This window comes from Prenolepis imparis, unplaced genomic scaffold (genome assembly GCF_030444845.1).
Source record: "Prenolepis imparis isolate NDT839.2.m4 unplaced genomic scaffold, iyPreImpa1.0 SCAF_8, whole genome shotgun sequence".
NCBI lineage: Eukaryota > Metazoa > Arthropoda > Insecta > Hymenoptera > Formicidae > Prenolepis > Prenolepis imparis.
Window position 1 is genome coordinate 13096979 of NW_028141166.1, and position 26057 is coordinate 13123035.

Genomic DNA, 26057 nt, shown 5'->3' on the forward strand with positions numbered 1-26057 from the left:
ATTCAAAACTATTATATCAAAAATAAAAAATATCTGAATAATATTGCAATATACCATTAGATGACTTAAAAGGGAGCATTTGCCTCCACTTTGGATAAATTTTATCCTCAAGAACGAAAATATCGATTCGCGGAAATATTGCGAAACCTCCCCGGTATCTGCACAGATGTCCCCGGATGTCGTCATTGCGGCTGTAGTCACCGCCGCTTCCGTCCCCGCCGATGCTAAACGTCACGATGTCGGTGGTGGCGGTTCGCACAACTGCGCCCCCTGATGCGGGGTGGGAAAGAGTATTGATTGGTCCGTCTCCGTAGTCGTCGCCGTCGTCGTAGGCGCCGTGCAAAAGGGTGGCGGAATCGCCAGGCGCCATCACGCGGGCCCGCCGCGACCGTGTCGTCGAGAAGGGCGTCCAGCCAGCGTCCGGCCGCGGTCCCGACTCGCCGAAAAGATGGTCATGATGGCTGGCATGGACGACCACGAGCGCAAAGTCGTCCTCGAGTTCTGCCACCTGCTCGAGAAGAGCAAGCAGCTGTTCAACGGGCTGCGCGACCTGCCGCAATACGGACACAAGCAGTGGCAGGGTTACTTCGGGCGGACCTTTGACGTCTACACGAAGCTCTGGAAGTTCCAGCAACAGCATAGGTGAGTGATAAAGATAGAGGGAGAAAGACAAAGTGTGTGCGTGTGTGTATACGTGTATGTGTGCGTATATAAGAAAGGGAGGGAAAAAGAGAGATAACTTTGTAGCATGGTTTCCTTGATTTTATCTTGGAGCACACCTGCTAGCGATTTTCCTCATAGATTGGCTTCATTAGACGAGATATGGTGTTTCTGAAAGATTTATCAATCGAAGATTATCGATGCGACAAACGTCTGCTAAGCGTCCGCAGCAAAGAATCATGTAGATTCGATTTCGTAAATTTATTTAAGTGTGTGTGTATTCAGCGATTTCCGCTGATTTCTCTGATGACCTCCATGTTCGCTCGTGATTTCTTTCGATCGAGCAGAATCATAGTAATAAACGTTAGATTTGATAGTAGTAATCGCTCGGTAAAATGCATGCCGCAAAATTATGCTCATCGTAGAAAATATTGAACTATATTTTTCTCGGCCTTTTTATATAAAGTAAAGTATATTTTAACACACGAACGTTTGCAATACGGTATTACATTTCGCGAATGTCGCTGATCTGACATTCTGATGATGATGACGAAATGAAGGTCTGTATGGCGAGACCCACGTGACCGAATCCTCGTGCGCTGTGTGCTTCAGATTTTACATCTATTTATCAGCTAGTCTCACGAGTTTAAGTTGAAATGATCAAACAGATCTTTTTTTCCAGTTTCTATAGATTAATTAATAATTTGCAAGAAATTCTCTGTATTTCTTGAATTATACTGGTGGGAAAATATCAATTATATTTTTCATATTTTTCTTTCTCTCTCTCCTTTTCTCGTTGTTTCATTATTAACTACATTGTACATTATGCATCATTTACACGTCTCTCATCATACATGACAATTTAATATATTATATTCAGTGATAAAACTCATTCATCATATCTACTTTTCTCTTCTACTTATGTATACTTGTATATATTTTATCATAAACTTTTATATTGTAAGACATAACTTCTTTTTATCCATAGATAGACATGATGAATCACGTAATATGTTATAGAATGTTTATGCAATAAACTAAGGAGTAAATATGTATACAGGAAAAAAGTCTCATACATATTCTCTGTATTCTTTATTGAAAATTCCTCGACTCTTTAGACATCAATATTTCTAATATTAGAAAAGTTTCGATTTTTAATTTTATATATTATTTTATGAATTTCATGAACAACACATTAGTGTGAAATGTTTATTTTATCATTGCACGTACTAAAAGAAATTCTATCGTACTAAAAGTATTTTGATTTTACGACAAGCAGTTTTTATCGTAAAAAAGTGTTTTACGTTTGTTATATATAATTCTGAATATCATATATTATAAATTGCTTTTGTGATTTGTTTTTATTTTTATATAAAAATGTTGAAACATCCAAAGTAAATGACATTTTTAAGAATCTATTTGATATTTTACATTTAAATTAATATTTTTTCGAGAAATATATTTTACTTTGAAAACTATCACTTTTAACAACTAACTTTGTAGAAATATTTTACTGTCAATATTTGCAGACGTGATTTCTCAAAAACAAAAACAACAAATTTTTAAAATTATTTAAAAATTATTTAAAAATTATTTAATTCATCAGTGGCATGAAATGAGTGACAAATTTACTAGAAAAAAATTAATTTTTAAAAATTGAAGAGAGAGAGAGAAACAGAGAAACAGAGACAGAGAAATGTAATTCAATAATTAAAGGATGAAAGTACGCTCAATAGCATGCGTACGTGAACACGTGCCGCGCACTCACGTGTACAGTCTCGCTTGTTTCTAGGACGATACTGGACACAAAGTACGGCCTCAAGAGATGGCAGATCGGCGAGATCGCTAGCAAGATCGGCCAGCTCTATTACCACTACTACCTACGTACCAGCGAGACGAGCTACCTGCACGAGGCCTATTCGTTTTACGCGGCGATACGCGGTCGCGCCTACTACAGCCGCGCAGCTAAGGAGGACAGGAGCGATCTGATGGTGAAGAAGCTCAGGTACTATGCTCGCTTCATCGTCGTGTGCCTCCTGCTGAATCGTATGAAGCTCGTGCGGGAGCTCGTGCAGGAGCTCGATGCCCAGATAGCCGATTACACCAGTACGTACGAGCCGGACGATCAGCTCGAGTGGAATCTCGTCCTCGACGAGATCAAGGCCTTCGTCAAGGCCGAGTCCGCAGTCGGTGTCCTGCACTCGGACTCGAACCCGATCGTGCTGACTCACAGGCTCGGTCCGCAGACCTGTCCACCTGTCGAACGATCGCCACCCATGTGCCTATCTCTCCAAGAGATCCTAATAGTCGGTAATTGCGCCGATCAGGTGAAGTTCAGTGAGTTGTCGATGGACATGTTTAGAATGCTGCAGACACTCGAGCGGGAACCCAGGGACGACCCGAATCACCTGCACGACGCCTCGCCCGCCGGCCGGATGCCCTTCAGACCCGGGCCTTATCCCGGACCGGAGAACGGCGCGCCGAGACGCGACAATCCGCACAAGTACCTGCTGTACAAGCCGACTTACAACCAGGTACAAGTGTTCCTCGCGAGTGGCTTCAAAGAGCTACCGGCCAATGGCGCGTTACTGCTGTACCTGTCGGCGGACGGCTGCTTCTCCACCGTCAAGCACCCCGAAGAAAGTGAGTGTTTAATCGACTTTTTTTTTCACGTAGATGCCTTTACCGTTTTTATCGCTATATTGTCGCAAGTTTATAGGCAAGTTTATTAGACGTGAGCTTTATTTTAAATAAAAGGTTTGCCTGAAAATAGACCTTGAAGTAAAGATAGAATGCGTCTTCTACAAATTATGCGAATTTTCATTCGCGTTAATTGAAATAGAATGAAAATGAATAGTTTCGAGTTATATTATTGCAAAATAATCTCTATTTTATTTGAAAAAATTTAGAATTAAATAGGATTAAAATGCTTTGCGCGCAAATAAACGTTTAAGTAGCTTTCATTCGCTTTGCCATTAGCGAAGGTGACCTATTATCCATGGATTAATTTATAATACATTATAAATATCACGCAGGAAAGCGATATTTTTATAGGAAATAATAAGTGATGAGATATATAATGGCAATCTCTGTCAAAGAAAATTAAGCTGATTCAAACGAAATTGAACTAAATAGAAATCGTTATATTGAGGCAGCAATGTTTTTACATACGAAATTACTGACTGCATTTTGTTACATGCTATTTTTATTTCAACTTAAGAGAATATATTTATAATGCTTCAAAGCGTAAAGAGAATTTTGATTAAAAAATGTTAGAAGTTATTTAGTATACAAAGTAGATACTATACTAACCAAAAGTGAACAAGTAAATGGAGATAGTATTGATATAAATTTTTATATTTTGGAAATGCAAAAATATTATTCTTTCGATTTTCATATATCTGAAAATTTTTAATTGACAGTGACGAGCAATTAATAAATCGTTCATATCTGGATTTTGATATCACACGAAAACCGTTTGAACCTAAAATCGTTCATTGCGCTAGCCATCAATCCCCGCATCGGATAGTATCGAGCCCCGCATTTCACGCCCTACAATCTTGTGTAAACCACCAAGTCCGTTCCGAGTCCGCTTGAGTCGATCACGCCAGCACAAACGACGGTCATCCAAAAGTGACCACTGATACAGAACAGCCCGTTATATAGTCATGCGGAGTTAAAGCGAATCACCCGCTTAGCGAAGCCGAAGGTGTACGCGCGTCGGTCTTTTCGGTCAGTTTCCCTGATCGGTAATCCGGTACTTTGCCACCAATACCATCGTGGAAGTGACTGGTCGAATTCCCTCAATTGGATCCATAATTATAATAATGAAATGACAATGATAATGTCCGCGACGATATACCGCGTAACCACGTGCTTCGTACACGTGTACGCGATCACCTACTCTATCTCTGTCTCTTTCTCTCTCTCACACTCTTGCAATGTCTCTTTGTATCAAACGAACCGTAGGATGTTCTAGATCGACTGTAAAATACTTCAAAGACAAACTCTTTGACAAACTCGATTGACAAGACTTTTTCTCACATAAATTTAAAACAAATTTTTTTTTTATTAAATTTGTTGTCACCATCAGTTTTGTATTAAGGAAGTAAAAAAATCCTTTTTACGTGATCTAATTAGAGTATTTTTATTTAACTGTCTTATAGTCTCATCGCGATTTCGTGCAAGATATATATATACTATTTCGTTTATTGACTGACGATGCCAATAATAATTTATTAAAATATTTATTGCGATTTCGAGTGGATACATTTATTTGTGTATACAATTCTTATTTATAAATATCGAAAATAATTTTTGGAAACGATGCTTGCACGTGATGCATATGCGTAGCTTTTCTATATATTTTATTATGACATTTAAAAAAATTTTTTTGAAATTGCTTGTAAAAAAAATAGGTAGTAATATCTAAATCGTAAAAAAATACAAATTTCTTAAATGATATATTAACATTATTTTAGCTATTAACACTTGTTACGATTTAATATTGCGATAAGCCTTGAGTCTTGAAAAAAACTTTTGTTTTTATAAAAAGTTTATGTTATCTTTTCAATTATTGCGTCTAGTTAATTATTTAGTTAATTATTCTATTCCATAAAATATTTGCACGTCATCTATTCTGATAAAAGTAAAAGCAGAGTTACTTAGGAACCATTTATCCGCATGTCATGTGTAACTTTAGTTGATTGCAACTTAGACTAGGGTTACATATTGCTTAGATCAAGGTTATATATCAGTCGCTAGTTGCAACTAAGGTCTTTAAAGGAAAATGGAGTAGCGTCCTAGTATCAAGGTTATTTTGTAGTAAAGATTCGTACCATGGCGAATCTAGCTTTGCAATCAATATCAATGTATTAGAAAGACGAGTCCATCGATTACAATAATTGGTAATAAATAATGCGGAATCAATTCCTCGATTGTTGTTTATTAATACAACTGCTTCGAAAAACACGTATAAAAATTTTAACTTAGACTTGGAATAAAAATATTTGTTGCGGTGGGTGATGGCAACATTGGGGAAATACATAAATAAAATATAAATAATTATTTAAGAGCACTTGAAATTTTTAATATGAAATATTAATAATGAGATTGCAGGAATTTTATGTATTTGTCATTCGCATAACGAAATGAGATTATTAATTAAAAAAAATAAAGTAATATATACATATATAAAATATATACATATACAGAAAGAAAGACAAAATCTTTTATCATATAATTAAATTTGTATTCTTTTATTTTGGAATTTTTAAGCATTAATTATCAATGATATTTAAATATCGAAAATTTAAAAGTTTTGAAAAAAAGATTGAAGAAACATTCGCTAAGGGAAGATTAGTCGGAATGTAACTCGTTCTTAAAGCTTGATCCGCGAAATATTTCGCGTCAAATAAAGTCGCGGACTGGATTCGAGATTTCCTCAAAGTTGCCTGACATCCGTTTGATCGGCGAACGCAGAATTGCACGATGTTGATAAAATGTTGCATTCGTACAGTGGGGTACGACCTGGGCGGCGTGTCCACGTGCAGCAAGAGGGATCCGGAGCACGGGAAGAGGCCGGCCGGCGGCAAGGAGCCGCACTGTCTGTACCCGGGCGATCTCTACCCGTTCACCAGGAAGCCGCTCTTCGTCGTCGTCGACTCGGACAACAGCTTCGTGTTCCAGCAGATACCGCGCTACTTTGGCCAGCCTCTGATGGTGCTGATGTCGCCGCAGGATGTACCGCCGACCCTGCGCGACCTGCGACACGGTGGCAGCCTGTTCACTCTATTTCTTCACGCCCCCCTCGCCGCCTTTTGCCTTATATGCAACGTCGGGAGTCTGCCCGTGCAACATTGGGAGCGCTGCCAGCGTTACATCGAGCGATTCCTTAACGAGGCCAGTCAGCTCGTAACGCGTTCCCGATGCGGTAAGGATACTCGACGCAATCATTGTCTTGAAGCTTCGATCAAACGAAAACGACTGAAAAGCGGACTCAGTGAAAAACGATAGAACTTTGGGAGATTGAATTCTCTTTAGACGATTCGCTGATTCTTTGAAAAATTGGTCATATTTAATAGGATCTTAATTGAGACGCATATTTATACTCCACACACAATTCGAGATAAAAGCAATCAACACTTAATAATTTATCAGACACTCGAACCATTGAATTTGAATATTAAAATATTTTCAGCGTCGGCTTTCTAAAATATTAGCGTTAAGAAAACGTTTAAAATATGCGTAACAATTTTAGATAGAACTCATCGGTGTAAAAAGATTAAATTGTTAAATACAGTTATCGAAAAAAAATTTTATTTAGCTTGACCGGAATATTGCGTGGTGTTTGATAGTTATAGCGCGATATTAAGAAAAAGGCGCGAGCAAAATTAAGATTTTATCATCAAAACGAGGGCGTAGTCTCGTTAGTGCAACAGCAGCCGGTCTCACCGAATGCGACTTACGATCGCGTTACAACAATAAACACGTTTGGCCTAGATTCAAGCAAATTTATTGGCGAACTCGCGTTCTCGATTTCTGCGTATCTCTTTAACTTCTGAGCTAAGGGATAACTATTGTTTTCACCGAGAGATGAAACGATGTTGTATCCCGTAAACTATCCCGAACAATCGTGTGTGCTTTGTTCAAAATAGTATCGAAATATCTTTTGATTGGACAAATCCTCGGTTGAACTCATTGTCAGTCATCGAAGATTAAACGGCTGCGGCAAATCAATCTCAAAGACATCGCTTTGTCTAATAATAAGATTATTTTTTTCTTAATTCGTCACTTTTACATCACTTTAGAAAAATAAATTAAATTGAAAACTTAACTTATGAGAGAAATATCTCTAAAACTAAGAAAATTAAGAATATGCAGCACGATTTCTCATCAAACTTTCACTAATGAAAAATCAACGCGAAAGAAAAATATACGTGTCTATTTTGATGTCGTAAAGTAAAAAAGATCTAATATTTAATGAGCATATCGTTTCCTTTTTTTTCTTCGATATTACCCATGATTTCATCGACGATCTCGCAATTCGCAGAGACCAGCGTGCTGCAGTTCTTCGGCGACGACTTTCTGCGGCTGCTGCTGGTACGCTACGTGTTCTGCGACGTGGTGCTAAATCTGCACCGCTCGTTCAGAGGTCGTCAACAGAGGCCGCGTTGTCATCCGCCTCTGCCGGATGCGGAGGTCCTCGAACATCCCACCCTCCATCATCTGGTGTTCGATCTGGCCGCCTGTCTGGACGCACGTGAGCACTTCCCGGACAGTAACGAGCTCGCCTGACCCCGGCATCTTCCCTGCCCGGCCACCGACACGACTCTGTTACCATCTCACAACCACGATTACGATTACGACTACTGTAATTACAATTGCAACAATAAAATCGTTACACTGAGACCTCATTAAACCGCGTCTTCGCAGTAATCGCGAGAGATAGCGGCCACGTGTGTATGTGTGACTCGGTCCGGGACTCAAAGGGAAGACGAAGAATGATCCCGAGGTTTCCAATACGGCACACGAATGGTAGTATTGCGATATACGTTATACGATATACAACGCCGAAGCACGATATCGCTTTATTATCACGATTTAACGTGATTCACAAATGACGGAACTTGTTTACACCGTCCGAGTATACCGTTCGCGCTGCGCTGTAACATCGAGAAAATCCCTAAATACACGATCGGCGATCGAACGAGTGTATACTACTATACGCACCGACGCTTCGGACTGATAATGTAAAGATAAAAAATCTACTGCTTTTGGTTTTCTTCGAGAAAGTTACATACTCGATGAAAAAAATGCGAATTCGAATGCTTGAACTGTAACATAAATATATATATATATATATATATATATATATATATATATATATATATACATATATATTTGGAGTGGCAATATAATTTTCATACGAATAACACAATCCCCGATATTTGCATTCTCTCTGTCTCGTAAAACACGCACTCCGTAAAAGCGCTCTCTATCCTCCATCGCGCTACAATTTTGCGCGACTCAAGGTAGAGACTCATGCATCATCGTGGTCACTTGCGATCGGCCGCGCCGTCATCACCCACGCGCGCAACGTCTCTTCTTCTCTCCTCCGCTTGTTTATTTATAAGCAAAAAGTAGAGCGCGGTCTGTAAGTTTGACGTTAGCCGCACGGATGATGACTCGCACGGAACGAGCGAGTCGGAAGATTATCGAAGAAAATGTTTCGCGCGTTTACTTGTACATTGTGATCATCCCTCCTGGACGGCAACCATAATATCGGACCTTAGCGGCCGAACGAACGTCAAGCGAATGTCGTTATAAAACTCTTAGCATAATACAGACACGCACGCACGCACGCACACACACACACACACACACACGCGCGCGCACACACACACACACACACACACACACACACACACACACACACTTACACGCATATATACATAGTGTATTATATATTTATACACATGCTGTACATTCTATATATTTTATAAAGTATTGCAAAGAATGGAGAGTTTCAGATCTACCGGACCATCTTTCAGTCATGGAATGTCATTGATGGATTTCGAGCGGAATTTTTCTTTGCGAGAACTTCATCGCGTTAAGCACCGTCCGCCATTCAATTTTGTAGACTAAATATCTTGACAGTTAAATTAAAGGTTTGTTGAAGTAAATCTCTTATTTAAAATTAGTTAAATGACAATATTTCATTATTTACGCGAAACTTGATTTACCAATTCTTGATTACTTTTTGATTTTTAATTGTTTATGTCTCCCCTCAGAAACTATTGTGAGTCTACATTCATATTTTTTTAGTTTAATATTGATGATTAAAAGCGACACACACAGTACGTCTGAAACACTCTGTATAATATGTCACAAATGTAAAAAAAAAAAGATATAATGTTATATATTTACATATTTATATGCAAATGTTTCGCATGCTAAATGATAACCGAGAATTTATAGATAATTTTACATGCAAAAATAAAAATCCGGATTGTAGAATAAAATAAATATAATAAAACTGTTTTATATATATGAGATTTTATTTACAAGAAAATAGATCTCGAGAATTGAAAAGTTGATAATAATTTTTGCGCTATTTTAAGCTTGGATGATCGATCTCGATTTATTTTTGCGTGTCGAATCTTCTCGGTCTTATCACTCATAGTAGAATATTCAATATATATACAGAATGTTTCAGAATATATATTATCGTTGTTTCTATTCTCATTTCTTGATTCGAGAATTTAACTGTTTTTTTTTTAAATATATATATCGTCGATATTTATTTTAGTTTATTATATCGATTTGTGTTATTTATTTTTATATTATGATTGAAGACACATAAAACGACTTTGCAATCAATATTTATTTAAACAAAAAAAAATCTTGATCGATTTTTCAAGACATGAAAGATATACCGGTAATCTTGAGACACGTTTATAAATACATTGAATTACGAATATGTACAATTACGAATGCAGATTTCTCGAAGAATGCACAGCGCAGCTGCGCGGCTCTTTTCTACGAATTATTTTTACATTGACCGAGGTGCATTAACACAAATTTGATATTTGTTTAGGTGTCATCAACTATATATTGTGTCGCGATGTTGGCATCGAATGCCAAGATGTGACACAATCTTGTACCGAATCGTCATGCTTTCTTCATACTACGCTCAAATTACGAAAAGATGCGTGTCATTGTGCAGCGAGATTATTCAAGAAGAAAACACCTTTCAATCAAGTCACACGATCTTTGCCTTTTGCCATTTCACATCGCAGTCGCTTCGAGAAAACACCGAAGATGCACATTTAACTTTTGTTCAGATTTATCGAGACGCTCCTGCTTTATACTGCTTAGCTACAGACCTCAGGATTAATAAGCGAAAGTAGAGGATTTTGGAAGAATCGAGGATCTCGAGAAGTAAGAGAATGATACTTTTTTTACTTTTATCTTTTTACGATAACGATAAAAAATTGTGACTTTATACATAATTAAAATAACGCGAAAGAATTATTTAATTGTTTGTACTGCTGCCATTGTACAAGTGACCTTCTTCGATAATTAAGACGATGGTGAGTGATAATTAAGACGCTAATGTAATGTAGAATACCGCAGCTGTACCCTAATTTCGCGCCGTGTTAGCGGCACGTGTTATTTTTTATCGTCGAGAAATTCTGCCGAACGACAATAGAATTCGAATAATCATGTACATGTCATATTTTCACAGTCACATCAATTCGCTTTGCTTGATAACTAGAGGATACCAACAAATATCGCATTTAACACAATACATTACTTTTGATACTTAGCCAATCGTGACGTGATTTCTTCTATGTCTAGCGAACCGAAACTAAACGAAGGGGAGAGGAAACACATCGCCTCTCGATCAGCTTCCGGAATATTCCTCCGCGCGTGATGATGCACCGAATAAAATTGATCACGACGCGCAGTACACGCGTACTACGACGACGACCGCGGATGCACCAGGTGATCCGGTGACTCGGGCGTTCCCGAGACAGTGTCGCGGTCCACCGAATACCGGTGGCTGCTATAAATAATTTAATGTTCGCTCCGGTCGCATTCGCGATGGGCGGCCGAGGGTACAGAAGAGAGTCGGCTAGGAGCCGCTGCAGCGGGCTGCTCTAGTGACCGCTCAGCCTCCTTCTCTCCATACTATTTCTCTCTCTTTATTTCTCTCTCTCTCTCTCTCTCTCTCTCTCTCTCTCTCTCTCTCTCTCTCTCTCTTTCTCTCTTCCTCTTCTCTTTGATCAAGAGACGAAGGGACGTCGTCTCGTGGACGACGTCTCAGGAAGAACTACGAAACGTCGTCGTCGTTTGTTGATCGTCGACGTCAAGTCAAGTAGACACGCAGAGGAAGAGAAGACTGGAGGTGGATCACCGGCGTCGTTTCTCTGGGGGTGGGGATGGAGCCGGAGCAACGAGGACGACGCGCTTCGTCGACGTCGAGCCTCGGACGCGAGGTCCGTTGCGGCTGTCAGTACTACCAGAGCGACTCGCTTCTGCCGGAACGACGTGCTCTCCTCGTCAGACCGTCATCCAGGACGATGCAGCAGCCACCTGCGGTCCGCTGCAGGTCAGTATACCTTTCTTCTACACCGATGTCGCGAAACCGGCGACCTAAACAAACACCTAATCATCTATCCTTCGCCCACACACGGATACTGGAGTCTGGAGTATAAGGTGTAAGGTGGTCTTCGCAAGATTATTCATCTGACCCACCTGTCCTCGTCGCGCATATCAGGTATAGGTTACACCGTGCGAAACCGCATCGCGGATCACCGCGGCTATTTAAGGTTCGCCCGGCTGGCTATAGATAGAAAGCTCGGTCAGCTCCCAAATCTGCCAAGTCCAGTTTCCCATCCGCGACCCGCGTCTCGAATACCGGTATACGCCATGACCTCCCCGGGATGGACGCGGAACCATTAGACCATATATTGGATGCTGTATAGAGCGCGTTTACAGAGTTCGGAAGTGATTCAGTGAATCTCGATGCTGACAGAGTTAGACGTTATCTCGATGTTACGTTAAAATAATTTTAATTTTCATTCACGAAGACGAAACAAAAACATTGTAAACATTGTAAAAACATTATAAAAGATGTATTTTAAACAACACGGAAATGCAAGAAAGATTTGAAATTTATATAAAGTTTGTCCAATTAAAATTTTTTTTTAAATCTGAAAAATTTAAGATGTTTTTCCAAGATATTTTTGCGACGTTTGTGTCATTTTGGACTTTTCTGTATCTGTAGCATCGAAAATTTAATTTACTTGAATTCACATTCAATTTCTGCTTTATAATAAATAGTGTGAAAAATTTTTCCCTCAGAGTTACAATCGAATTCTTTAAATGCAAAAATTGTAAGTAGCATATTTTAAGAAAATATAAAAATAATATAAAATATAATATTTACGAGAAATAATACTATTCGGTCTAAAGAGACACTAAAAGTTACAATATATCAATTTTTACTCGACTCTAAAACGAACAAAACGTAAAATGACGACACCAGTGACATATCGGTTGATGAGTTTTGTTCGATCGACATGACCATTCCGATGTAGATATCCTGTATAATTTCGTCCTGCACTCGTTTGCATTGGTCTCGTGAGATCAAAAAGAGATCATCGAAATACGTGGGGCAATACGATCGAATGGGAGGAATTGGAAGATACATAGATCTCTTGAAAATACGCAAGAGACACGTTTAGAATGAATTTGATGTAATGTAGATGTGATGTAATCCAATGCGTTTTGATCTATTATATATATTATAGATATGGTAATAGATTATAAAAGAAGAAGATTAATTTTTTATCGTGACTATTTCATACGAATATCGTGGCCACTTTTTCAATGGTATTAGAACTTTTAGATCGTTGTTATTCGCTCGACATTTCCGACTCTCACGTGGTGCAAAGAAATTTCATTGCACCTCGTTGAAGACACATTTACAAATATTTGACATTTGTGTGGCATCGCAAAACTATATATTAAAAAAATGAACCTTTCAATATAGAATTTTATAATTTTTTAAAATGTTTTAGAATTGTAATTGTACTCTTAATAAGATAGAAATATGAATTCTCGGAACAGCGAGCACGAGTACGAACCGATCGCGCCGCCGCTGCCGCATCCGGCGATGGCGCCAGTCGTGCGTATCGTCGACACGGACGTGATGCCCGTCGCCGACAGCGACGACAGCATCGACGACCGGGGTCGGTTGCCGCCGGAGCTGATCCTGGACGGCGATTTGATCCTCCCGCTGGATGGCAAGATCGAGGACAGCGCGATGGAGGGCCGCGAGGCTGTCGGCGGGACCGGCGATACTTCCGAGGAGCAGGAACCCACGGTGCAGCAGTTCCAAGACAGACTCGAGGAGCGATTCCTCGACGCGCCTACCCCTTACACCGAGTCCAGGACCGACGGCGAGGTCAATACCAGTCAGGTAATGTCTGACGAAGATGAATATTCCTAAGGAAAGCATATGCGGGGAACAAAATTTTCTGCTGTCGCAGAAAAATCTGCTTAGTCCGAAAACATCTCTGTGTGAAGAGTGAATTATTGATAGCTGTAATGAAGCGATATGTTAACGACACATAAATAATTTTAATTTGTCCTTTTTAAGTGATTTCCGAAAGAATCTATAGAAAGTTCATCCCCGAAAATCGCGGCTACCGTGGCTCTTTCTTCATATAAATTGAATAAAAAAGAATAACATGAAAAAGCGGTTAAATATAGCTGCAAATCGATAGAGACCACCGGAATTTAAAAACGCCACGAGGCTCGTGAGATTGATCTTGTTGTCTTCGGTTCATCACTCGCGCCAAATGGAGCCTATATTTAGCAAAACTCGCGTGTAAAAGGGAGACACGAACGTGTCACTGTCCGATTGTGCAATCGTCCGATGTTACTCGCAATACGTTCCAGAAAGCTCGAGTCTCTCCATCCCGATTGCGCAATCGGATCCAAGAATATGTATGCCGTCGAAATATTAATTATCCTTCGACCTTGCCGGCATATTTTTCAATGAGACATAAATCTAAGCCCGCGCAAATTGTTGTGATACGCAAAGTCTATGCGATATTCCGGTGAATCCAAATAGATAAATTCGAAACTTCTTGAACCTGACAATATGTGGCTTACTTTGCAATTAATTACAGTGGCTAGCTACGTCACAGTAATTTAAAATATGCACGCTTTTAATGCGCTTTGCGTGTTTCTAAGCGGCATTGCATGTCGAATGCTTCGCACGATACTAATTTATTTTCATTGTGACCTCAAAGTGAGGACTGTGTTTGGCCCAATATTATATTTAATTCTAAGTGTAATCTAATTTTCATATATTTTTTTTATATTTTTATATTTTATGATATTTATATTTTAGTTTCTGTCGAGTACGTAGATTGCAAATAAAAAATCTTACATCAATTCTTTTGATTATATTATATGTATAATGTATTTGTTTTTGTTTTGAAAATTTTTAACATATCCTAAGAGACAAGTATAAATGAAACTTAATTGTATGTTTATATATATTTCAATTTGCATCATTTCTCACGAAAACACATTCGTCATTCCAGGTAGACTCGTCGGCGATAGAGGAACTGCCGCTTCGACGCGGTGCTCGCGGTTTATCTCAGCGCATGAAGACGCAAGCTTGTAAGCTACGCTCTCGACTCCGAGGTATCCAGCGTCCTACATTCTCGTTCCCGCAAAAACGGCAGAAGCCTGATAAAAAGAAAACGACGACGGTCACAACGACGACGACGACGACGACGAGATCGACGGCAGCGAGCAGCAGCAAATCGGAAAAATCCCGCAAATCGGTGGAAAAGCGGCCTAGCAGAATGGACCGGATAAGAATGTCCATTTCCGAGAAAACGGCGAAATTTAGCCTGCCGCTCGATCGAACGAAGTTTAGTTTGCCCGACAGATCCAAATTTCATCTGCCGGAGAAACCGAGATTCAGTTTCCCGGACAAGTCGCGCTTTCACTTGCCGGACAGGCCAAAGTTCAGCATCAAGAAGCCCAACATCCGCTTGTCAGACGCGCTTGCTCGCGTCAAACGGCCACCTTCTCTACGCGAGCAACAACAACAACACTCGACCGAGTCCACCGTTGGTTCTAAGCGCAACATCTTCGATTTCGCCACGTATCCGCGCATTTTCGACAAGAAGTCCAAGAAGCGCGATGAGTACGCGACGTCCTCGCCCAAGGATTCTAGGGCTCAGTCCGCGGAAAGCGCGACTTTTCCTCGTGCTGGGAAGGGAAAACGCTTCAGCGCCAGATGGTCCCATCGCTTCGGACACTCGGCTCATATTCCGGACCAGGATCGCCCAGAGGATGAGGCAGCGGCGAGCAACGGCTCTCCCCCGTGGCATCAGAGTTCGATAGAAGAACCGCCAAGGCTGTCCGCTAGAACGGAAGAGGAGATAATGGCGGCGGCTCGCGCGATTCCGTGGGAAGATACGAGAAAACGGGAACAATACGATGAAGAGGAGATACAGTACATGGACTATGAGCAAGAGTCGTCGGAAATATCGGATCGGCATCCCGCTCCGCCGAGGAGACTCCATAAGAGACGGCAAGAAGAATCGTACGAACGCGAAGAAGCGATGGACCCGAGATTATATGACGATCAAGAAACAAAACACCGAGAAGTCGAAGACGATGAGGATGCGGTGGCGCAAGACGATTGGCGCATAGATCAAGAAATGATGCTGCAGGAAAAATTCAGACCGATTCCCAGATCACGATCGTTGGATGAGGATATACCGCGAGTTTTGGAACGAGAAGGATACGACGGAGCATTCATGGCCGTAGATCCGAGACAATTTAGACTGCGTAAATTGGCGTCCGAGGAAGAAAAAGGGGGGGAAGAAGGAGAATTGGAGGAAGGCGAAGAGGAACATGAACCTTCCTCGATGCAATCTGATCGGGAGCAGCAAGCGTCTAGCGGCAGTTCCTGCGATCGAAGACGTCACGGAGTCATAGAAGAGATTGATTCCGACGAGTTCGTCGTCCGGGCGAGCGGTATCAGTCAGGACGATGTGAACCTGGACAATTACCTAACCGACGAGATCCGAGAAGCTCTCAGATCGAAAATCGTCAGCGCCTTGCAAGGCGACGAGCTTCCACCTAGTCCGCCGCCTCAACGTCCCATGAGAACGCGAACCTTGAGGAAACGTAAAGAAGATTTAGCGAAGCAATCCACTGAAGCGATACCACCGGTTAGACCAAAACGAGAACGCGCGGCGGCTCGACGTAGTCGAGAGGCGTCGATCGTGGACGAGATGTTCCACGAACACACGAGAAGCGATTCTAGAAGCGACTCCAGACATCGCGTGGTGTACCAGGCGGAAGGAAATCGACCGGAATCATCACAGGAACCATTGGACGACATAGTCGTGGTAAAACCCGTGCGAAGAAAATCGAGATCATCTTTACGTAGTCAGTCGCAGCCGCCGATGGAGACATCGATACTCTTTTCCGCGACGCCTGTTACACTCGAATCATCCATTCTCCTTTCAGCCCCGCCACCCGTCGTACCGGTACGCAGGAAGCGTTCGCATCGAGAGACAATAATGAATCGAAGAAACAGCAACGTGAGTGCACCAATCTGCAATGGTCATCGCGGCGATGAGTGGGAAATCGAAATTGCCGAATCTAAGAAGCCAGTGATACCGACGAGAGCATCGCGATCGCGACAGTCATTGGTTGAACGCAATATTGTAGTGTCCACGAGTCGCGAGAACTTTGTCAACCTAGACGCGCGGCATCGACGAGCGGAATCCGCACCGGAATCGATACCGGTACCACCGAAGAGACGATCCCGTTCTAGAGGAACGTCGGTTGCCGCGGACGAAGACAGAACATCGCACGGTGCGGAATCTTTGCCGGAAGCCGGCTATGTCGAGGAGGACATACTACCGGAAGACGAGAGCGGCTCGGCGCGGGATTTCAACGGTTACGCGATCGTGGACAAGCGAGAGAAACCGCCAAGGCCACCGCCGCCCAGGAGAAAACGCAACAAGTTCGCTACGACACCAAGACCAACCCCGCCTAAGCGACCTCAACGAGCCTACAGCACTCTGGGACCCGCCAGAACGAGGGACACCAGCATGGCATCGGAATCGATTATTGGTATGACACCCACTGACTCCGCGCCGTACATCGAGATTGACGCAGAAGATATCGAGCACAGAGATCTCCGTGGCGGGATGCTTAACAAAATCCAAGGTCGACCGCTTCCGGCGCCACCGCGACCACCCAGGGCGAGGAAAGAGCACGCGATCGTCGAACGACCTCGCACCCCGTTCGAGTACTCGGAAATGATGGAGACGACGGCGGCGACACAAACCGATCCATTGCCGGACGATATGGTGATCGAGGAGATCACTCAGGCGAAGCTCATAATGACACCTTCTAGATCAGGATCACAAGTGATGGTGTCGATGGAGCGCATACCTAGTCCAAGTAGGACAGGCACGCCGCCTGTACCGCCATTACCAATATCGCAGTTTATGCGAAAGGAGGAGGAGGAAGAAGAACAAGAACAAGAACAAGAAGAGGAAGAAGAGCGACAGGAAGAAGACATTCGAATGACGTTTGACACGGTGTCACTGACGACATCGTCGCCAATGAGAGAGATAGATTTAGAAGACAAGCACAGATCGACGCCGCATTTGGAAGAACGCGTCGCGGAAGAACCGCAACCGCGACCTCAGATCAGATCTTCAGGTCTACTGTCTGACGAACCGTTGAGAATCAGCAGTCTCGAAGTCGGCGACTTGAAGGTCGACCGGCTGAGTGTATCACAAATAGAAGCGCACAAAATTGTGGCGTCCGAAGTGGACGCGATGATGATCACGGCCTCGGAATTGAGGGGCGGCAGCAGTTCCCTGGAGGAGAGCTTTTCACCGGCCATCATCAGAGAATTAATGGCGATTAGGAGTCACTTGGAAACCGTGGTGCAGGTGCAGGAGAGGCATCGCGAAAGCGAGGAGTCTGCGAGTCGCAAGATAATTCCCGACATTCCCACGACCGACGACAGCCAAATTCGAGAGCAGGAATCTATTTTGGAAGAAGATGCGCAGATGGAAGTAGCAGAATCCGACGTGGCCATCGTGAACGAACCGGCGTCCGCGGAAGACAAGAAGACGGAAGCTGACGACGATCAAAAGGTTGTTAAAACAGACATAATAGATGTCAAGGACAAAACGTTATCACACGCCCTTTCACTTGCTCAAGCCAAAGAATTCCCTTCCTCACAGACACTTGCGATAGATGAATTAGAATCCAAGGACAAAGACGAATTCACCACACATTTGCTCACGGTTACTCAAGGTATTCAAGATAAGTCCTTACAAATTTTAGATTCCGAACATCCCCTAACTTTGAGTTCGCAAACCACATCGGGCTCTCATGTCGACGAATCTCTTGCTTCATATCCTACGTCGGATGTGCCTTCAACTCGACCTTCCGAATCGAGAGTGTCGCCAGAACGCGTTGACGAACCTTCGAGTAGCTCTGTCCAGACTACTATTACTACTACTACTACTACTACTACTGCTACAACTACTGCTACTGCTACTACAACAACAACTACTACTACTATTGTCGACCCGGACACAACATCTATGAGTCTTCATGGCAGCAAGGACGATTTATCTGATAGTAAAGAACAGATTCCTCGCAAGTCGAGGTCTAGATCCCCTTCGCCTAGCAAAGGTATCGTGCGACAAACCGCGTCCCCGGTCCGTTCATTACCACCAACCATCTCTGTGACTCCCGACACGCCTGACTCGATCGTACAGAGACACAGTACCTCTGTGGATGCTCAACCACAGCGAGCCGTTATTTCCTATTCTTCGGACACGAGATACAGTGTCCCTAAGGACGCTCAACCGCAGCGTGCCGTCATTTCCCACTCTTCCGATACAGGACAATCCCTTAGAGAGAGACAAAGGGAGTCCTCTGAATCACCAGTAACTTCCTTTCCTCTAAACTCGACTCATTTTATCGCCTTTCCAGCCTCTGAAATTCCAATCCAGTTTTTTTCTCTGAATGAAACAAGTCGACGTATTAATACAGATGAACCTGGTGTTATAGACACTACTCAGCAGCTTCTCCGAGTTCTTCGATCGGCCGGTATAAAAGCCATGAGGCATTTTATAAGGTATTTAACGTCCACGCTAAGTATAGATGACACAAGAGAGAAAATCAGAGAAGTAGAACTAGCAATATGTGCTCTATTACTTTTGATCGTAGGCTTGTTGATATATTATTTCAATAGCACACGAAATGTAACACATTATCACCATTGGGATTATTTTAATCCCCCTCAATAATGTTTTCTACAATTCAGTTTGCCTACATCATATCATACATATTCATAAATATAGTTCATTGGTACATAGAAATTAAAATTTCATATTGTATAAATTTGTTTTATATAACAATAATTTTGTGTTGAAGGAAGTAATCGAAAAATTACAAACTAGGACGAAGCAAGGAATTGGAACGGAATTATATAGTTCTCATACAAGCATCAAAATAATACAAAATGCCAGGTTTGTAACAAATAAATTGTAATTTTATCATTGTGCCAAATGTACAATTAATACCTGAAGTATACTATTTACAACAATTTTCGGTCTAGTTTATCTATTTTATTTATCTAATTTTATTTTACACAAGTATGAATAAGTTGTTTTTAAGTATAGGATTGTCGAATATTTTAGATGACATAATTTTTTTTTAATTTAAAAGAAAATATTAAATAGTGAAATATCTGTATTTTTTGCTAGTTAAGTTATTAAGCAATTTTTTTTATTTTTAATTTCCTTTTCAATCTCCATTCATTTTAATATTATGCATATGCATATAAAAGTTATTGTGTGCACTATCAATTTAAAAAAAAAGCAAGTAAGACCAAAAAAACCATATATATATATGGTCATAACTTCATAAAAATTGTTTGCTATATACTTATTACAAATTCATTGCTTTAATGACACATAATGTGTCACAAGATGAGATGGACGATTGTAATATAAAAAATAAATTAATGGTACATTTAAAAAAAAAAGTATCAAATATAACAAATTGTTGAAAAATATATAACAAGATTATTCAACAGTATAAGATTATCATTTGAAAAATTATAAGTAATGCAAAAATACTTGCGCTTACTGGAAAAGGTCCTCTTCGTACACTTTAAGGTCACGTCTGTCTTTATGTGCACTTTTTTGTGAATAATTAGCTGCAATCGGTGACCACATAGAACTAGACATAGTATCACTCACAGGTTCTATTATAGGTTGCCTTCTTGCCAATGATACTTTTAATTGAATCGAAGAGACCATACTACCATCCATTTCACTTATCGCTCTTTCAGCTGCTTCAGTTTTTTCAAAAGTTATAAAGCCACGGCTAAAAAAAAGTAAGAAGAATGAAATTATTACTTATATAACTTATATAAATTATTATAAATTATTACTTATATTACTGCAAAAGTATCTCTAATATATTTGAATTCTGAGTAGATATTGTTATATATATAGGAAAAATCAATTGTGCTTACTTTTTTTCTACTTCCATTGAAATATTAACAATATTTCCAAAACTTTGAAAATGTTTCTTGAGATAATCTTCTGTTATCTTGTAGCCACATACAAATATTGTGTTTCCCGCACGTGGTTTAATCTCTTGCTTAGACGGAGATTGCGTGTCACCGACATTTCTATCTCCAGTATCTTGAGCACCAACAAAGCTATTGTACAAATCTTTTACTCTTGGTTTCACTTCTGTTTCTTCTTCTTCTTGTGTCGCGGAAAATGGTTGATAAGAACTAATTGTTTTTTCTGTACTGTTTAATTTCCTTTCCAGCCCACGAGATCTCTTGAAAGTTTGCTCAGGTCGTTTAGAAGTCTTTGGAGCTGTGATTACACCAGATTTGATTAATTTCTTAGCTACTTCACGAGCATCTCTTGCTTCTGTCGGTCGTTTTGGCGCCTGAGGAATACGTTCTACTTCCTGTTTAGGGGACTTTAAATCTTGCAGCGCCTTTTTCTATAAATAAAAGGTAATTGACAATAAGATATAATTCAAGTAATGCAAATATAACAATTATTTAGAAATTCAATTTTACTATTATTGTTAAATAAATTTAAAAAAAAAGATGTATTATTTTTCTCTTTGCATCTTCAACTCGTCATAGGATTTTTTCATTATTTGTTATATCATTAATTTTTAATTCTCTAGCACGTTTCTTCATTTTCTATTTTTTTTCTATTATCTTTTCTATAATTTATTGTAATAATTGTATAATGCATTTATCACATTTGACATGAAAATGTAAATATAACCTCGCTGTTTACCTTTCTTTTGAGTTTGTTGTACTTGGTCTGCAACATCAGCTCTTCCTCCGTTAAATTCGACGGAAAGTGCAGGTACACCATGTTTTGCATGTAATATCAACAATAAACAAAATACTTCAAGTCCGTCTTTATATTAAAATTATAAATATTTTAGAAAATCTGATAATACATCTGTCCGTATTGCTCGATGTTATTTTACGGTTAATATTGGCAGTATTTCCGGTTTCCGGATGTATTCAAAGGTGCGTTCTAAAATTTACTTCTTGGAGTGAGTAGCATTCGATTAACCAATCAGGACAAAAGAAGTAAAAATTTATCCGTTTTGATTGGTCACTCAAATGATACTCTACTGCCAAGCAAGTGTTGCCAATTTTAGGATTTTCAGGTCGCGCAACGCGGGCGGCAGGAGGCGGAGTGGGGGGCTGGGTGGGGGTGCGCCGTGCGCCGCGCGCGCATCCCCACTCCCCATCTCGCTCCCACCCTTCTCCCCCCTATCCACGTACCGAATTCCGACGCGCGCGACTGCGTGACGCAACGCCACTTGAAGGTCGAACGTCGAACGCGCCGCGCACATTGACACTCGTTCTCTCCGTCGTCCCGTGTTGCGCGATTTAAACTAATGCCTGCTGCCAGCTGCGAAGGAGTAAATTTTTGAACATATCCCAATGGAAGGAAGAAGTCCTTCGCACATGCGGAATAGTCCAAACATAGCAGACGCTTCTTTTTATTAATCTTGAAGTCAGTCATGTTTCAAGTTTCAAGGCTATGTTCGTCACAGAAAAGTAATAGAAGAAATGTGTTTAAAAATATCAACTAAAATAAGAGACGAAATAGTATTAACTTGAGAAAAATATATGGTTTTCAAAGGGAAAAAATATCTATGAGATTGTCAAACAGTCACGTGTTAAATGACATATTGACGCATGTGCGCAAAAATTCATCTCTTCTATTATTACGTGTGAGTTCAAATTTGCGTTTGACGTCACCGCCTCGGGAAGCTCCGTCCGATATCGATGGATCCTTGAACTTCTTCCCACGCTCACCCGTTTGTTCCAGATAATTTTCAAGAGGCTTCCTTCTTAAGAAGATCGTGCTACTCCACAATTCGGCGTATAAATCATCTCTCGTTCGAAGCGTCCGAATTTTGACAAGATGTGCGTGTCGATGACAACTCTTAGTCGGCGAGGATTTGTTTCGAGGGATATCGTACAATTCAACATGAAATCGCGTTATTCTAGTAATCGTAATGAAATATTAATGAACAATGCATTATCGCGATGTTGCCTCGCGTCGTCATGCATGGTTGACGTTTCACGAATTCTAAGTAAAAAATTCTCTTCCACGAGAACTCCGATTTCCTCTGACACTGTCATCGAAGCCTCGACGAAGCAACAAGCAAAGGAATTGACTTCGAAGCTCACCTTGGAAGAGCGTAAGCTGTTCTTGGCGGCATTAAATGAATGCAAATCAGAGGAGGATAAAGCTGGTTATGAAGGTAGATACAGATTGTTTGCTTTTGGAGATTGTAAGAAATTTGTACTGTCAAATAAACGTTTGATTGTTATTTAACATAAAACTATTTTATTTTGAGAATCAATATTTAGTAGAAAATTTGTTCTTTTAATGGAATTTCATCTTTATTATTTAATAATAATATACACATGTATTATAATTGAAACGATTGAATTTTTATTTGTATGTTGTTTTACATGTTATTAAGTTTTTGCCTTTTTGTTAGGTCAATTGGCAGCTTTTCGATGGAGGAGCAAGCTTGGCAGACCTAGCAAAATACCATCGCTGGGTGAGGTGGATCCTACAGGAACCTACTGCCCTATGCCAGATGATTGGTTAAACCGCAAATATGGTAAGAACATTCTTATTTATTATTTGGATCATACACGTTTATTTGTCAAGATTGCTGAAGAAGGAAGCGCAATTTTATTTTAATATTTTTGATGCAGTGTACCAGTCTCTGTTACATGCATAAAGTGTTATAAAAATTAACTTAGATTTATCATCTATAGATGTCGCAAAATAAAATTAACATCCTCGACTGTTATTTATCTTTGGATATAATGGAATCTTTTTCCTGCAATGCGATCTCCATGGATGTTATTCTGTAAGTTACACTTTCCTCGTTCTCATTCTTTTTTCTTCTTTATTTCTCTTTCTCTTTCTCTAATTACACTAACCTTCTTGCCTACTTCTTCTATTCTCACACAACTTTTCGGATGTTTCACGGTCAACCACAGTACCACAGTTAGGTAATACTTTGAACACTTTTTTCTCTGATTCTCCCTTCTTTTTAAATAGTTTTTCCACTGTGGAAATTAGTTTATATTAATTTCATCTTCCTTCACATTTTATTTTCCAATATCGTAAAGTTTCTGGTCTTTGAAGTATAACTGTTTACTCAGATTATTTTAAAACTATCCCACACTGCAGACATGCAGACATGTACTTCTATTGCTATTCTATGCTAAAATGATTATATATTTTTTCAATTTATTAAAGATATTCTGTATTCTGTAGCCTCTTTTCTTGTTTCTGTATTTATTTTCTCTATAATACATCATTAGAAATAATTATGTTCAACAGTTTTTCTTTTCACTTAAAAATTTCTTAAGAAAATATCTTTTTTTATTCAAAATATTTTCGCTAAAAAATACATTTCAAGTATACAATTTTTGTATGTAAAGAGGAGAATAAATTCGGCTTGTAGTATTTGATGCTTGCTAGTTTCATTAAACAATTGTGTATAAATTTCTAGATGTAAGTTACATATGTAGAATGTAATAATTGTAGACTTATATTGTATTTTTTCTCGTTGCAGTTGAAAACGTTCCAGAACCAACTACAAAAGATCTGGTGTTAGGTATGTACTATTTTCTATGTCACAGCTATTTAATTACATGTTTGCGAGCAAGCAATTAATTGTATTTATCTCTTACTCATCTCTTGCTTGCTTTTTTGCATGACATATTAAATGAATCTATGTAAAAAGACTTACAAATTAGCTATTATATATATACAATATGATGACACAATGATTATTTATATTATTTAGAAATTGTATTCTTTTCGTACAAATAAATATTTGAGATAATTTTATATATTTTTAAGATTACAATTGTGAATACAAATGTCAGAATCTTTGAAATAAATTTTAGAATCTGATATTGAAGCTTATTATTATACAATTATTTAATATTGTTTTAAAAGCAAAAATCAAATTTTGAATACAACAATTAAAGAGATTTTAGAGGAAAAGATTTTATTTTAATAAAGCTGTAAAAATGCAAAATATATGCAAAAGTTTTAGTAATTAAAATTTTTTAATAATTTAGATCTCATAGATTCTAATTAAAATGCAAATAATCTCAGATAATCATTGTATTTTTGCAGTCGCAATTGCGAACGCAATTCCGTTCGTCGGATTTGGTTTTCTTGACAACTTCATCATGATTGTTGCTGTATGTATCTCACATGTTTTCATTGTTCTGTTGCATACGAAATTTTAAGATCAATGTTTCAGGGCGAGCAAATTGAGCTGATGTTGAACAGAAGGTTTCCTATCTCGACCATGGCAGCGGCCGCGTTGGGCAACACGGTCTCCGATGTTATTGGAATCGGGTCGGTGCATTACGTTGAGATGTTCGCTCAAAAAGTCGGCTTTAAAGCACCCAAGTTGACATTAGGACAACTGAATCTACCCAGGACACGGTTTGCCGCGAACATGGTATGATTGCTATGTTATTAAATTATTACGAATATAGCAATAGATATATAAAAATGTATTTTATATACTGTTTATTGAAATTATAACATTAATAGAAATGTATTATTATAGATAATTATATGCAGAAAAAACTTATTTTTTAAATATAATTATAAAATTAAAAAAAATATATATATATATATAAGTACATAACAGAATATAAAATTCGTATATATTATCAATATAATTCTCATATATAATTCTCATATATAATTCATATATAAAAGTTCACAGAGTAAATTCTAGTTTACATTATAATTTAAGAGAAACGCAAAATAAAAGGGAAGGGTATCATGATATTATAACCATTCTTGTGCACGAAATTTCGAGATAATTAGAATTTGGCATAAATTTTTATTTAGCAAAATTATTTATAGCATAACTTATATTTATCAGCAATTTTTTCATTTAATACAGGGCCGAGTCATCGGAGTTACGATTGGATGTCTTATTGGTATGACGCCTATACCGATAGCCGCGCTTTTCCGCAGTAGCTAAATTGCTTGAAAAACGACTGACAATGAGAATCGAATTAACACATGGGACCGTAAACATCTCACTTACAGTAAGCACTTTATTTTAAAATGGCCTATAGACTTTTATAATTTTAACGTTTAACTGCCGCAATAACACAATTTGTCCCAACAAATGTATTTAATAGATAAATGTATAGGATGTTATATAGACTATAG

General features: G+C 39.4%; 4 protein-coding genes across 11 annotated transcripts; 3 read left to right on the forward strand and 1 right to left on the reverse strand.

The window, feature by feature from the left end:
• Positions 1-294: 294 nt before the first annotated feature.
• LOC145939551 (protein SCAI) lies at positions 295-8501 on the forward strand. The gene is made up of 4 exons (XM_083043949.1): positions 295-642; positions 2453-3303; positions 6179-6592; positions 7712-8501. The coding sequence occupies exons 1-4, from the start codon at positions 449-451 to the stop codon at positions 7954-7956; spliced, it is 1704 nt and encodes a 567-aa protein (XP_082900075.1). The 5' UTR covers positions 295-448; the 3' UTR covers positions 7957-8501.
• A 751-nt stretch (positions 8502-9252) lies between these two features.
• Positions 9253-19855, forward strand: LOC145939545 (uncharacterized). 5 transcript variants are annotated; one of them, XM_083043926.1, is made up of 4 exons: positions 9253-9329; positions 10259-11776; positions 13300-13651; positions 14787-19855. In XM_083043926.1, the coding sequence occupies exons 2-4, from the start codon at positions 11607-11609 to the stop codon at positions 19554-19556; spliced, it is 5292 nt and encodes a 1763-aa protein (XP_082900052.1). In that variant the 5' UTR covers positions 9253-9329; positions 10259-11606; the 3' UTR covers positions 19557-19855. The 5 variants fall into 5 exon arrangements, with proteins under 5 accessions (XP_082900052.1, XP_082900051.1, XP_082900054.1 ...); XM_083043925.1 differs by lacking the exon at positions 9253-9329 and having other exon boundaries at positions 10457-10602; positions 11023-11776; XM_083043928.1 differs by lacking the exon at positions 9253-9329 and having other exon boundaries at positions 11466-11776; positions 14787-18389; positions 19684-19855.
• A 100-nt stretch (positions 19856-19955) lies between these two features.
• On the reverse strand, positions 19956-21802 carry Nelf-e (negative elongation factor E). The gene is made up of 3 exons (XM_083043977.1): positions 21588-21802; positions 20792-21279; positions 19956-20640 (listed from the first exon to the last, which is right to left on the reverse strand). Exons 1-3 carry the CDS (start codon positions 21675-21677, stop codon positions 20397-20399), a joined length of 822 nt encoding a protein of 273 aa, XP_082900103.1. The 5' UTR covers positions 21678-21802; the 3' UTR covers positions 19956-20396.
• Positions 21803-22118: 316 nt separating this feature from the next.
• On the forward strand, positions 22119-26007 carry LOC145939559 (uncharacterized). Of its 4 annotated transcripts, none has more exons than XM_083043971.1 (7): positions 22119-22545; positions 22644-23082; positions 23326-23451; positions 24421-24462; positions 24993-25060; positions 25123-25326; positions 25783-26007. In XM_083043971.1, exons 2-7 carry the CDS (start codon positions 22740-22742, stop codon positions 25861-25863), a joined length of 864 nt encoding a protein of 287 aa, XP_082900097.1. In that variant the 5' UTR covers positions 22119-22545; positions 22644-22739; the 3' UTR covers positions 25864-26007. The 4 variants fall into 4 exon arrangements, with proteins under 4 accessions (XP_082900097.1, XP_082900100.1, XP_082900102.1 ...); XM_083043974.1 differs by having other exon boundaries at positions 22119-22325; XM_083043975.1 differs by having other exon boundaries at positions 22124-22230.
• Positions 26008-26057: the final 50 nt, after the last annotated feature.